Here is a 14,960-nt window from a genome sequence, read left to right on the forward strand (position 1 = left end):
GTTAATGATATACTCTGATAGGAACCTGTTGAAGAGGATAGGAATTCTGTTGGGGAGGGTAATAGAAGTAGGAGAAAGAAGAAAGATTCTATATGTTTTTATTAAAAACTCTTATCCACAGCATGAATTCCCTTCAAATTTTGAGTATACTGTAATTTGTATTATCTCATTAAATAAACACTTTTATTTTGGGGAGCTGAGCCATATTAAAAAGTATTCATACACTAAAGGTGGGGGATGGAGAAATAAAGTGGAAACATTATGAGTTTTAAATATTGTGTTTAATTGTAAATGATCTCAAATGTTTATTTAGTTTGTATGCTGAGAACTAGTGGTATGGAATTGAAATAGGCTAGATGGCTATTGGCTATTTTATCACACGTATAATGGGAAATTTTAAAGTTACATTGTGCCTTTGCACAGTATTTAGCTTACAAAATGCTTTCACATATATTACTCGATTCTCCCAATAACAGTGTCAGATTAGCAGGGCAGATGTTAGCATCTCCAGTTCACAAATCATAGAAATGAGGGTAAGACAATTCAAAAAAACCTAGTTAGTGTCAGAACCCAAGCTTCCTCCCTCCAATTCCAGTGCTATTTTAACGAAACCACACTACTTCTCTGTTTTGTTTTTGTTTGACCAATTATAACTTGAAGTCTCTAGAACTGACTCAATCCACCATCCTGAGTTTCTGGGTCCATAACACTCCAGATCAGGTGATGAGGAACTTGATTTCTTCCTTACTGACAAAAATATTTTCCTTCATTCTGATTCTGTTTTCAGTGGGTTGGGGTTGTGAGACAAAGACCCTGAAGAAAAGAATATTTTTCTCCTCTTCAGCTTCATTTGGATCTCTGTTCTATTGGGCAGAGATGTTTTGATTAAATGCTTGTTAGGCACTTTCTCCCAAACTTTCACATTTCTTTCTTCCTTGAATTACTCCTTTCTTCCACTTTATCCCTCACAGAAATTTGATTATTCTCAGCACTATAGCCTGACACACTCATTGAACCCTACAGCAGTTACTCACCGAGCCTGGTAGAAAGCCATTCCCACTCAATTCTCTCACCCATCCCCACAGTTCTTGTTCAGCACCATGGACAGCTCAAGGGCATACTAGGCATTGCCTTGCTCTTTCACCAACGACTGATGGTGTATGTCGTTTTCACCACACTGTAAATACTTTTTGTTGTACTCCATCCCTGGACAACAGATCAGCTAGCTATTATCTCTGAATCATTCGGAGGTAAATTATGCTCAGCAAAGATTCCCATAGCCCCATTCCTTTAGCACCAGGGACAACTCAGGACTATTCAACTTCAAAGACAACTCAGTGATATTTTTCTGTTGTCCCAGATAGCTGAGGCTTAATCTCTGACTACTGGGCAGGAGCATGGATAATGTGGTCTCACCTTCATCACCAGAAACAGCTTATTGCACTTTCCCAGTGGCATCGCTACTTCAAATTCTATCTCTTCTCTGGATAGCTTACTCACATGTCCAGTTTCCCTGTTGCTCCAATCAGATGCCTAACAATTAAAAATTTCAGGGCAATGGACAACTCAGATAGACACATATCAGTATCACCAACTATCTAAAATGCTGACACTTTAGGGACTGCTCTAAGTCTTCACTAATATGGCCACATCCCTCAAAACAGGGACAATTAATTCCATATTCCCATTAGCATAGAGACCCCAGCAATATCCCTAGCTAGTGCTAAAGCTAGCTAGGTTGCTCATTACACTAACTAAAGAGCCTAGCCACACTCTCAGCACCATGCACAATACAGTTTCACTCAGATGTGCCAATCGCTTGGTTACTATTTCTCAGCACCAGCTTAGTCACATTCACAGCCCACCCATGAAATGTCCAACCACATTCTCAGTCCTAGTGACATCCTGATAATATGCTTGCTGTTCCACCAGGCATCCAAGTCATGGAAGCAGAACCTGAAGCAGCTTATAATCATGGTTCTACTTTTTGGGTAGCCCACATAACTAGTTTAATCATGTTTGTAGTTACACCCATACCCAGCCACTCTCTTTCAGCAAATCAAGCAATCTAGTCACATCCTTTCCACCCCATGGTACTTACTCATGCTCCCCCTGAATCCCCATGACTAAAACCATTCCCACCCCTAGAATAAGGCTTAGCAGTTCTTAAAACTTCTCTTCCTGCTCTTCTATGACACTGACAGATTTTGTTCTTCTTCTTTCTGGCTATAGCATCTCTGTAATGCTCAACACCTCTTCACCCCCATAGACCTCCAGGTTTCAGCCCTCACTGTTCTTCTTCCACCTTGAAGAACAAATTTTATCCAAATCAGGGTGGATTTTAGGAACACCAGCCTTAAGTTGTTAGTGAACAGAAACCACATTTTCCCCCCAGTAACTTGGAATATGGTCAATTTCTGCCCACCCTGGTCTCACAATCCAAGTACCAGTGCTTTCTCTTCCCTTTTTTCTAAAACTCAAAACCACTATTCATTTAATAAATATCTGCCGAGTATTTACTAAATGCCAGACACTATGCTATGGCCTGGAGAATCAGTGCTGAACAGGATAAATGTGTTCCCTCACTGAGCTTACAATTTAGTGAGAGAAGTAGTAAAGCAAATAGCAATTACAAACCAGAGGTTTATAGAGAAAACACAGTGAGTTACAGCAGCACAAAATGGGAAGCCTAACAGAGACTTCATATGGGATCAGAAATGGAGGAGTTATCTGAAAACCAACAGTAAAAGAATGAGAAGGGATTAATCAGGCAAAGCAAGGTGGGGGAGTAATTTTAGGCAAAGGAAATAGAACATGGAAAGGTCTTAAAATGAAAAAGAATGGGTCAGACTCAAGGAGAAACTAATAAAAATGGTATGCCTGGTAAACAGTGCTGGAGAGGTAAGCACACAGTTTGGGTTATCCTGAGGGCTGTGGGGAGCTTTAGAAGGATTTTAAATAAGAATATAATATAACCAGATTTGCATTTTAGGAAGATCATTTGGTTACAGTTGGAGAATAGATGAAAAAGGACTAAAGGGGAAGCAAATATACATAGGGGGTCATTGGATGACAGTGATTTAACGACCAGTATGATGGAGAAGCTAAAGAGACATGGAGAGAAGATACTAAGGAGATGGAATCAACAGCACTGGATGTCTTATTGGATGTGGGAATGAAATAGAAAGGACATCATGATGATAGCTAGGTTATGGACAAGCACAGAAATAGGCTATTGGGGGCCATTCACAGAGGGAGAGAGTCTTAGAGGAGAGACAGGTACTAGAAAGGGGTGGAGAGATGGTAATAAGTACAGTTCGGGACATGTTGAGTTTGAGGTACCCAGTAGACATTCAAGTGGAGATGCCAAATTTGGGTCTGATCCCCATGGGCATAATAAGAGCTGGAGATAAAGACTCAGGAGTCATCTGCATATACATGAGAACTGAAGCCATGAGTATGGATGAGATGCTCTCAGGAGGTGGTGTCAGACAGACCTGGGATTGAGAGTACCTGTCCTGCCACTTATTAGCTATGTGATCTTGGGGAAGTTAATTTTGCCACTCTAGTTTCTCATTTATATATTAGAGATAATACCTCATAGGGTACAGTGATGGTTAATATGTTAATGCGTGCAAATTGCTTAATCCAGAATATGGAATATAGTGAATCTCTGTAAATGTTATTATCAGTGCTATCGATGTTATTATTATTATTATCATTATGCAGAATTTTAAAAAGCATAATTTAGAGCCCCTAGAGTCATAGTCACATATGGGAGAAAGTGAGGAAAAGAAGATTGAGTGTGTCAGAGCAGTTGAGGAGAGACTGTGTTTCAAGAAGGAGGAAGTAGTCAAAATAACCAATAACCCCATCAAGATAAGAACTGAGTTCTCCCTGAATTTAGGCAGAAGAAGGTCTCTGCTGCCCTTGCAAGGAGGCATTTTAGTGAGGTAGTGGACACAGATGTTAAGCTGCTAAAAGTGAAGAATGACCAGAGACAGTGAGTGGAAATGAGTCCTTTATGAAATTCAGCAGGGAATGGGAGGAGAGAAGAGGGAAGAACTGAATGGGCTATGTACTAAGTAAAAATTTTTAAAGTTGAAGGAGACTTGAGCATCTCTAAAGGCTGATAGGAGGGAACCAGCAGACAAGTCAGGAAAGAGAAATGAGGTAGTGAGGGGATAAGATCCAAAACAGAAGGAAAAGATTGGCCTTAGCCAGAATGAGGAGTGATGTTCTCCCTGTTGTGACAGGAGGAGGGAAGATAGAAGGGTGTAGATTGCAGGTAAGTTGGAGGTTTGGGGGCATGAAGTTGAAGGAACTGTGTTTTCTTCGTGAGGTGGGCAATGTGGTCATTGTCTTACTGGAAGGGGAAATGGGGAATAGCAGTCAGGAAAGACAAACAGTATTTGAAATATCAGACTAGAAGAAACTGCTGCCTAGCGAAACCATATGATTCCTAAGTGGCATTGTTGTTCCTCATCACCCCTCAACAGTACAGATTCAGAGAAACCTGAGTTAGACTCATTTAGACTGACCTAGGCTGGGTATTTAGGATAAGGACAAGGGAGTGGTCAAAATGGTGGACCACAGGATCTGATCTGGATATAGAAAGAAGTGTTCAGCCACGGACAAAGAGAAAGCAGCCTGGGGAGTCCAAATGGAGTTCAGAGACGGGGAGAAGCATTGAAAATGTCAATAAAAAAATGTTGTGATCAGAAAGTAGGAGGAGACCCAAGATAAAGTAGATCATGTACCAACGTCTTTGATGAATGCAGGAGAGTGCCTGCTACTCCGTGGTCATGGAAATGAGGAGAGAGGGCAGTATGGCTGGATCTGGTGGGGGGCAGGGGGTACAAAAATGATGAAGGAACAAAGACTAGAAGCTCATGGACAGCATAGATACCACCCTGAGGTACATGGAGTAAGATGAACTGACCAGCCTCCCTCGAGAATGCTGCAGGGCAGTGGGGTCCTGGGGGAGCTCAGTGTGAGTTAAGAAAGGAACTGAAGAGGTGGGGGGTCGGGGGGGAAGAGTTCTAGCAAGCAAGGTGGGAGGGAGAGAGCCAGTGGGCAGGCTGTTACCTCTCTGTGGTTATGTCCACTCTCATAAGAGTATAAATTCTTCCTGAAAAAGAATGAGAAGATGGAATTCCCCTCTGGGTCTCTGGAAACTACCAACTTCCATCGATTCACCCCAGAGTCTCTGGTGGAGATTGAAAAACGAATTGCTGCTAAGCAGGAGGCAAAGAAAACCAAAGAGAAGTCCAAGAAACAGAAGGACCAGGAAGAGAAGACTCGGCCCCAGCTTGACTTGAAAGCGTGTAACCAGCTGCCCAAGTTCTATGGCGAGCTCCCAGCAGAGCTGGTCGGGGAGCCACTGGAGGATCTGGACCCCTTCTACAGCACACACCGGGTAAGGGCTACTGGCCGGAATGGCCATTCTCAGCTCTGGGAGAGGAAACCTCTGTCCCACCCAGCCCAGGATTCCTCCTGCACCGTGGGTGATGTGGCTGTCAGCTGGACTCAGTTAGTGAAAAATATATCTAATTCACCTCCTCAATACTCTCTTTGAATCTCTATGGTGTTTACGGTGGAGGTTAATTAAATCCAAATCCTCAAAAACAGTGACAACTGCTGTGGAGTTTTCAGAGGAAGTTGGCTATTCCCTTGGATAAGTTCTGGCCTCAGATCTCCAGAGATGTTGGCTTTCTATGCAAGTGGGGAGCAGAGATCTTGAGGCTGGGATTGAGAGTACCTGTCCTGCCACGTAGCATAGGGAAGGGGAACCGAAATCAGGATGATTTAAACCAGTGGTCCTCAAAGTATGATCTCAAAACCCCTGGGGTTCCCAAAACCCTTTTAGTGGGTTCAGGAGTTCAAAACTATTTCTTAGTAATACTCAGATGTCATTTGTCTTTTTTACTCACATTCTTTTGTGAACATACAATAGTTAACATAGAGGCTATTGATGGAGGATCACATCTGTCTAACAGCTACTGGAATGTATGCTTGTATACTCCTGTGTTTTAAAAGGTCCTATCTTTTAAAATTTCTAATATTATATATATATATATATATATACACACACACACACATATGTACAAACATATATATACATGCATATATACACACATATATATACATACACACACACATGGTATGAGCAAAAAGGTATAAACATTAACAAGAGATCATTAAGGTCCTCAGTAATTTTCAAGAGTACAAAAGGGTCCTAAAATCAAAGTTTGAGAATCACCAGTTTAAACAGTTTCATGACAATTACCCTGTTTGTATTTTATCTTGGATGTTCTATACAGCTGAAAAAGTGGTGTGTGCATGTTTGGGGGTTGGGAGGGGCAGGAATCAGCCATCTCAAATATGGTTTGTAGAGAAAATAAAAAAGGCACTGAAATGACTTTCTCCTCTCACCTGCCAAGAGCTGTTATCCCCCAAAATGCTCAGAGGAGGGAACCAGTAGAGGGTTTAAAAGGGGAGACCTAGGAGGTAGAGAACAGAAGGACCATCACAGACCAGGGATGATCCACTAATCAGAAGAGGAATTAAATGCAACCAGAACTTCACCCCCCTGCTGCCAGAATCCTCTCCCTGGGCATGATGCATCTCACCAACCCTGGGTCAGCTGCCTGTTGACTGGGCAATCTCAGAGGCCCATCTTGATGCAGTCAGCCGCAGGGCCTGGGGTCTTGCTAGAAGGGTGAGGATATGGCTTTTAGCCCCTGATCCTCCCTTACTCTCTGCCCCTCCATTTGCCTCTCATTGACCCATGGTTCCCAGAGCCCTACTTGCTCCTGAGCCTGAGATGATCTCACTTATGCTCAAACCCATGGCTGGAGGAGGATGCATGTTTCTCACTGGAGATCCACCCTCTGTTGTGGTTTTTTTTTTTACATCTTTATTGGATTATAATTGCTTTACAATGTTGTGTTAGTTTCTGCTGTACACAAAGTGAATCAGCTTTATGTTGTGTTTTGTTTTAGACATTTATGGTGCTGAACAAAGGGAGGACCATTTCCCGGTTTAGTGCCACTCGGGCCCTGTGGTTATTCAGTCCTTTCAACCTGATCAGAAGAACAGCCATCAAAGTGTCTGTCCACTCATATCCTTTGCACAGTTGCTCCTTCCACGTTAGAATCAAGCGGTGCCCACTGTGTCATGTACCTTCTTTGGGGGTTAACAATAGAGCCTTCCTCCAACTGAATCCTAAAACAATGAGATCATCAAATTGAAAAAAAGTTTGTGTTTTTAGTGTGTTCAACACCCAAAAGCAGTCTCAAGACAGAGGAGGTGTTCATGCAACCCACACCTGGTCTGGGATTCAACTAGACCAGTCTGGACACATGTGTGGATGCACAAGTTGAAAAGGGGAGATTGCTGATACACCCAGGTACATTCTCATCATATGTGGCCTGTTCTTCCCACAACATAACCAGTAAGAGGGTCCCTAGGCTTCTTTGGGCAGATATGATAGGTGTGGGTTGATATTCTGTGTCCTAGCCATGCTGGAGAGTGATTGCTTATTTGGCAAAAAGTCAACTCTTGAGAAGGCAAAGAGAACAGACTGCAATGGGCAGAGCGAAGATTGTCTAAATGGGACCCCACTGGTCATGGGGTACTGCCTACAGCACATTACCCCCAAACTACTGGCCGGTTAAAAATGTCAGTAGTCTGAGGTTCATGCCATTGAGGAACGTAGTAATGGTTAGAAATACGTTGGTCAAATGTCTGTATTAAATTAATTGCTTTATGTAGCTTCAGAAGCTGCCTCGAGCTTTTCTCTTCTTTTTTTTTTTTTTTTTTCAAGACAAGCCAAACTAGGACAAACAAGAGACTTTGGCTTGGTTTCCAAGGATCTTCCCTAGCGACTGTCCAAATTGGAAGTTCCTAATAACAAATTCAGCCTTGGTTTCTCGGAGGTTGATTTGCAAGACCAGCCTTGCCTCAGCTGCCTGTCAGATGGTAGCCAGCCTCTTAGCGGGTGTCTAGTAAAAGGGCTCTTGCCTCGCACTCTGGGGTAGATTGTTGGATTGCTGGACAGCACTCAGTGACCTGGTAGCTCACTACATTACATTTTCCCTTTACATGTTTTACCTTTATGGCCAACCAGTGGGAATCATATTTTCTTAATTCAATCTCGGCTTTCCTAATGCTGTAGAAGAGTATTTAATAATAATAATAGGGGCTTCCTTGGTGGCGCAGTGGTTGAGAGTCCGCCTGCCGATGCAGGGAACACGGGTTCGTGCCCCGGTCCAGGAAGATCCCACATGCCGCGGAGCGGCTGGCCCCATGGGCCATGGCCACTGAGCCTGCGCGTCCGGAGCCTGTGCTCCACAATGGGAGAGGCCACAACAGTGAGAGGCCCGCGTACTGAAAAAAAAAAAAAAAAAAAGTCTCCTATTTGCTAAATACCTCCTAAGCATCAACACTGTCATAGGTACAGAAACCCTTGAAGAAGGGATTAGCACCTCCATCCTACATGTTACTGTTACTCAGAGGCATGAAATTAATTGCCCAAGGTCACACAGCTAGTTAAAAGGTCCAGCCTGCGTCCTGCTTAGGGCAGTATCAGCAATAAGGAAGTAGGCAGTTAATGGAAACGAATTAGGGTAATTTTTTCTCTAAGTATGTCATCTCTACATAGGTTTTTTTTTTAAATATACAATTACATAAAAATTACAAATAAAGAAAAACAGCAAATATACAAACTCCTTTTCATCCATCCTGGTTGAATTACATCTAGTTAAGTAAGAAACAACTAATTAGAAATAAAACCCCTTTAAAGAACCAAGTAACCAGTAAATATTCCTTTTATCTTGAGATTTGATGAATAAATAATTGCTGGGTGGAGTCACAGCTGGACAGAAAAGCTGTTAAGGGTCTCCTTCTCACAAAAGTCTGAATTTATATATTTAAATCTCATGAACTTTGTAGCTCCAGCCCCCCACATATTATTCAAGGTATGGAATTCTCAATCTCCTATTATTAATATTTCACCAAAATTATAATTGTAATCAAATTTGCTCTGAATGTTTTCACAAGTAATATTATCAGAATATATCATAATTCTTTAAAGGTTTGTGGAGTTGGAGATATGATTTTAATTTAATCCTTGGGTTAACATTTCCCCCCAACCTGAACACATTTCTTAATTTAATTGCAAGTCAACAGGAAAATGTGGTTTAATTAGTAGAATTTCCCTTTTCAAAATAGATGGGTTCCTAAATAACTGTAAAACAGGGCACATTAAAGGCATTTACAGAAAACTAAAATAGATTTAGATACTTCTGCTCAAATTGAAATTATGAAAGATGAGTGGTTCACTCTGTAGGTCAAGCTTACATCTTCAGGCGTTTTCTTTAGGAAGTAATTGTTAGGAATTCAGAAAAATGTCCAATGGGGGAAATCTATCTTTGGACTTCGCCACCAACATTTCTGCCCCATCTATTTACCCTCTTCCACTCACCTTACTTTTCAGTGTCTCTATCCCCTTCTTGTAATGCATTTGCCCCCAACCTCTCCTTTAAGATTCTCCCCTCTTGCTATTCAGAGTTCTCCTCAACAGCCTAATCCTGTTTGGGATCTTCTCCTTGAGCCGGCATTTTACTCCCCTGTGCCTGCCTCCATTCCTAACCAGATGTCCATTTCCTCAGTGTGCCTGATCTCAGCTAAATTGGAAAAACAATCTGACGAACCTGATTGCCATGAAAGCGTGTAGCCATCCCCTTATCTCTAACTTCCTAGGAGTATAGTAGTTCCCCCTTATCCATGGTAGATACGTTCCAAAACCCCCAGTGGATGCCTGAAACCACAGACAGTACTGAACCCTATATGTTTTTCCCTATACTTACCTACCTATGAAAAAATTTGATTTATAAATTAAGCAAGAGATTAAATTAGGTATGAGATTAACAACAACAATAATAAAATAGAACAATTATAACAAAATACTGTAATGAAAGTTAGGTGAATGTGGTCCCTCTCTCTCTTTTTTTTTTTTTGTGGTACACGGGCCTCTCACTGTTGTGGCCTCTCCCATCGCGGAGCACAGGCTCCGGATGCGCAGGCTCAGTGGCCATGGCTCACGAGCCTAGCGGCTCCGCGGCATGTGGAATCTTCCCGGACCGGGGCACGAACCCGTGTCCCCTGCATCGACAGGCAGACTCTCAACCACTGCGCCACCAGGGAAGCCCTGGTCTCTCTTTATTGTACTGTATTCACTCTTCTTCTTCTTGTGATGATGTGACATGGTAAAATGCCCACGTGATGAGATGAAGCGAGGCGAATGATGTAGCCATTGTGACAGGACATTAGGCTACTATTGACCTCCTGATGATAAGTCAGAGGGAGGAGCATGTGCTTTGGGTGACCCCAGATCATGGAGCCATGATGATGTCGATGGTTGGGTGTCAGAAGCAAACAATGTTAATGGTTGGGGATCCCTGGTGGGAGGGAGTGGGAAGGCTGAAATGTCATCACATTAACTCAGAATGGTGGATAATTTAAAGCTTATTTTCAGACCACCATTGACCACAGGTAACTGAAACTGCAGAAAATGAAACCATGGATAAGGGAGGCGCTATTGCATTCTCCTTGTCTTTTAGGAAAAAAGAGACATTTGCAGGATGAAATTTCAGGCCATATTGTATAGTGAAATACAGGTGTCAGGGCAGAAGGACATTTTGGAAAAGGGATTCTGTTTCTTTTCATCTTGCTCAGTGTTCTATTTTCAGACAATCTGAGTCCACATCTCAGCGCCATGGTTGACTAGCTATATGACCTTGGAAAAATATTTAAGCTTTGTCAGCCTGTTTGCTTAGCTCCAAAGTGTAGGTAATAATATCCACCTGTAGGTTAGTTGTATTAGAAATAATGTGGACGAAGTATTCAGCCGAGGGTAGGCACTCAGTGTCAGCTGTTATTATGTGACAAGAACATAAAGTTGATCCTAGCTAAAGAGTTATGGATTTAATCAATTCAGCGTCAAGGTGATCAGAAGTGACCTCAGGAAAACGTGGTGACTCTCAGCTTTTCCTTAACACAGGCCTCTCAGGTGGTTCAGTTTATTTATAACCATCACTATTTTGGTCAATTGTGTGGGCATGACCCAAACCGAACTTCCAGAGAGAATGGAGTGAGTAGATTTGCTGTCATTCTTGTGCCTTTCCTTTCTGTCCTCTCCTTCTGTTCCTTCACTGGGCGACTTTTTTCTCTTATTCATCCTGCTTGGTCTCATTTGGGTAATGTGGAATCCTATTGCCTATCTGACTTTGCAATGCTTAGATATCTTCTCTGTGGACTTTGTTTCATAAACACACATATGATATTCAGCTTCAAAGAGCTATAGATGAGTGGTTCTCAACCTTGGCTGCCCATTGGAATCCCCTGGGGAGATTTAAAAAATATTAATGCCTGGGTCCAGCCCCAGAGGGTCTGATTTCATTGGTCTGGGGTGGCCAGGGCAGATGAACCCCCTGCCTCCCCCCCCCACCTGTTAGGTGCACACCTGAATGTAGTTGAGGGAAGTCCTACTCAGAAAGAGAAAGAGATGCAGAACCAAGAACAAATGGTTCTTGAACATATTCAGAAAATAACCCATGAATGAAGCTGTTGGCTGTATACCTCAAAGTGACCATAAAATTCCTGAGATTATTCTATCTCCCTGGGTTAATGATAGAATCTCTGTAGTTTCAGACTGTGAGGCCTTTCCAAAAACATTCTTCACCAAACCATCTGGGACGGTTGCCCCCTGCCCAGCTCAAGCAGGGCATATTTTTGGTATAATAACAGGAGCTTTGTAGACCTTTCTCTTTTTCCAACTTTGTAATTTTTGTCTTTTGCTGACTGTAAATTAATACATGCCACAATAGAAAATATGTTCTATTTCTATTAATAAAGAAGAAAAATAAAGTGGTCATATTAATTGATGCTGAAAAGTCATTTGATAAAGTTTGATATCTGTTTATGATTAAAAACTCTTAGAAAAGTAGTAGAAGGGAACTGCTGTACTCTGATAAAGGGTAACCACTTTGAAGAAAGGAGTAAACATCATACTTAATTGTGAAACACAGCAAGCTTTCTCTTTGACATCAGAAGGAAAAAAAGCAAAGATCTCTGTTACATCAGTTGTATTCAGCTTTGTAAAGGAGATCCTAGCCAGTGTAGTAAAGCAAGGAAGAGAAAGAAAAGGTATAAGAATAAGAAAAGAAATATGTATAAAATAGATAACTAATAAGAACCTGCTGTATAAAAAAATAAAATTCAAAGAAAAAATAAGAAGTACCAAAGATGCCATGATTTATGGATAATATAATTATGTACATAAAATAGCCAATGTAATCTAGAGGTAAACTATTAGAATTAATAAGAGTATAGAAAAGCAGCTAGGTACAAATTAATATACATAAATCAATTGTATATATATACTAGCAACAAACAGAAAATAAAATAGTTTTTAAGAATACCATTTACACTGGCAGTTAAAAATATCAAGTTTCTAGAGATAAGACTATCAAAGTATGAGTAAAATCCCTAAAAATAAAATTATAAAAATATTTAGTAATATTACAGAAACCCCCAAAATGGAGAGATATATTGTATTCTTAGATTCAAAGTCACAATATTGTAAGGCTCCCCAAAATGACTAATAAATTTAACGTGATTCCAATCAAAATCCCAACAGGCTTTTTTTTTTTGTGTGTGGTACACGGGCCTCTCACTGCTGTGGCCTGTCCCGTTGCGGAGCACAGTCTCCGGACGCGCAGGCTCAGCGGCCATGGCTCACGGGCCCAGCCGCTCCACGGCATGTGGGATCTTCCCGGACCGGGGCACGAACCCGTGTCCCCTGCATCGGCAGGTGGACTCTCAACCACTGCGCCACCAGCAAAGCTCCCAACAGGCTTTTTTTAATATAACTTGACAAACTGACTCTAAGATTTATATGAAAATGCAAAGAGCCAATTATAGCCAAGACACTTTTGAGACAGAAAAACAAGGTAGGAGAAAATAATGTGCTCTACTGGATATCAAGATTTACTATAAGCTCTAATGATTGAAACAGTATGCCATTGGTGTAAGATTAGTCAGACCAGTGGAACAGAATAGTTGGCCCATAAACAGGCCAATGCACATACAAACCTTGAATTGCTGACAAAAGTGGCACTGCAAAACAGCAGGGAAAGGGCAGTCTTCAGTAAATGATGCTGAAGAATTAGGAATCCCAACAGAAAAATTACATTGAACATCCAATTTTACACCAAACACAAAAATCAGTTCTAGGTGGATTAAGATCTAAATTTCTTTGTGAAAGACAAAGACATCAAGCTTTTTGAAGGTTAAAAAAAAAAAAAACTGGGCTTCCCTGGTGGTGCAGTGGTTGAGAGTACGCCTGCCGATGCAGGGGACACAGGTTCGTGCCCCGGTCTGGGAAGATCCCACATATCGCAGAGCGGCTGGACCCGTTCATTTTACAACTAATTTTTGTTTCATGTGCATTTTCATTATGTTTGTTACATATCATAATGAAAAGCTTCAAAACAAAATAAATTTAAAATAAATGGCCATTGCATTAAATGCAGAATACTGAAAAATATGTCAGAAGACAGTAACTATGTAGATAAATTGCTGTTAGAATTGTAGTTTATTATCTCTCTCTCTCTCTCTCTCTCTCTCTCTATATATATATATATATATATACACACACACACACACACACACACACACATATATATACTAAGATGATATAGCATGTAAAATTTCTATCCTTTTAAATTTCTAATGCAAAGCATTTTCTATCAAAAGTAAGAGTTATTTGGGGATTCTGGTTAAATATGGAAAATAGCATGAATATGTTTTACCCCAACCCTCTCAAAATGCCAATGAAATGACAGCATGGGAATAAGAACAGTATAAATATACAAGAACAAAGAGAAGTAGAAAGGAAAGCACAGAGGACAAAAGATGTCAAAATAATCTCAGAAGACCGAAAGTGGGTGGAGGACGGTAAATGACTCAGCAGACGAGGGCTTGTTAAATGACAGTGCCTGCAGAGGGGGATAAAAATGGGGATCAAGTCATTTTACCCCCTAAAACTCCAGAGGCCCTGAAAATGTTGACATGGTACAAATAGCAAAAACTGGGACTAGAAAGAGGGAAGAACATGGGAGCAGAGGATGTTCACTTATTGTCACTTCTATAGTAGCAAGAAATTAAAGAGCACTCTTTAAAGTTGATACATCAAGGAATGAAAAATAATTACATTTAACAGTACAAAGGTAAGCAGGAAAAAGATATTATTAATACATTCAGATGATGGATAAAACAGAGGGAAAAGGAAAGAGAATTAATGGCAATCAGAGATATTATTTAAAGAGATAGCATAGTAAAGGCAATGTATTACATAGTTTTGATTATAAATGTATATTTTAAGGCAACTACCAGAACTAAAATAAAAACTCTTCTAAATTCAGAATCATACAGAAAAAAATAAAGCAAATAAAAAATATCAGACAATGAAATATTTTAAAAACTATTAAAAACATAACACAAGGACTTCCCTGGTGGCACAGTGGTTAAGAATATGCCTGCCAATGCAGGAGACACAGGTTCGAACCCTCATCTGGGAAGATCCCACATGACACGGAGCAACTATAAGCTTGTGCACCACAACTACTGAGCCTGCGCTCTAGAACCCGTGAGCCACAATTACTGAAGCCCACTCGCCTAGAGCCCGTGCTCCGCAACAAGAGAAGCCACCACAATGAGAAGCCCTCGCACCGCAACGAAGAGTAGCTCCCACTCGCCACAACTAGAGAAAGCCTGCGCGCAGCAATGAAGACCCAATGAAGTCAAAAATAAATAAATAAAAAACATAACACAAAGTAATATAAACAAAGATCAAATAAATCTATCATGTCAATAAATATAAATGGATTTTACTC

The 14,960-nt window shown here is 41.0% G+C and overlaps 1 protein-coding gene across 1 annotated transcript in view; it reads left to right on the plus strand.

Annotated features, from left to right (window-relative positions):
* SCN10A (sodium voltage-gated channel alpha subunit 10) overlaps positions 1–14,960 on the plus strand; it is a 93,426-nt gene that overhangs the window by 13,289 nt on the left and 65,177 nt on the right. The window contains exons 4-6 of the mRNA XM_073811071.1: positions 5,141–5,419; positions 7,005–7,132; positions 11,075–11,155. Of these exons, the coding sequence (XP_073667172.1) occupies positions 5,150–5,419; positions 7,005–7,132; positions 11,075–11,155 (479 nt within the window). The 5' untranslated portion in view covers positions 5,141–5,149. The remainder of the gene's footprint in view (positions 1–5,140; positions 5,420–7,004; positions 7,133–11,074; positions 11,156–14,960) is intronic.

This window comes from Tursiops truncatus, chromosome 10, assembly GCF_011762595.2.
Source record: "Tursiops truncatus isolate mTurTru1 chromosome 10, mTurTru1.mat.Y, whole genome shotgun sequence".
NCBI classification, from domain to species: Eukaryota; Metazoa; Chordata; class Mammalia; order Artiodactyla; family Delphinidae; genus Tursiops; species Tursiops truncatus.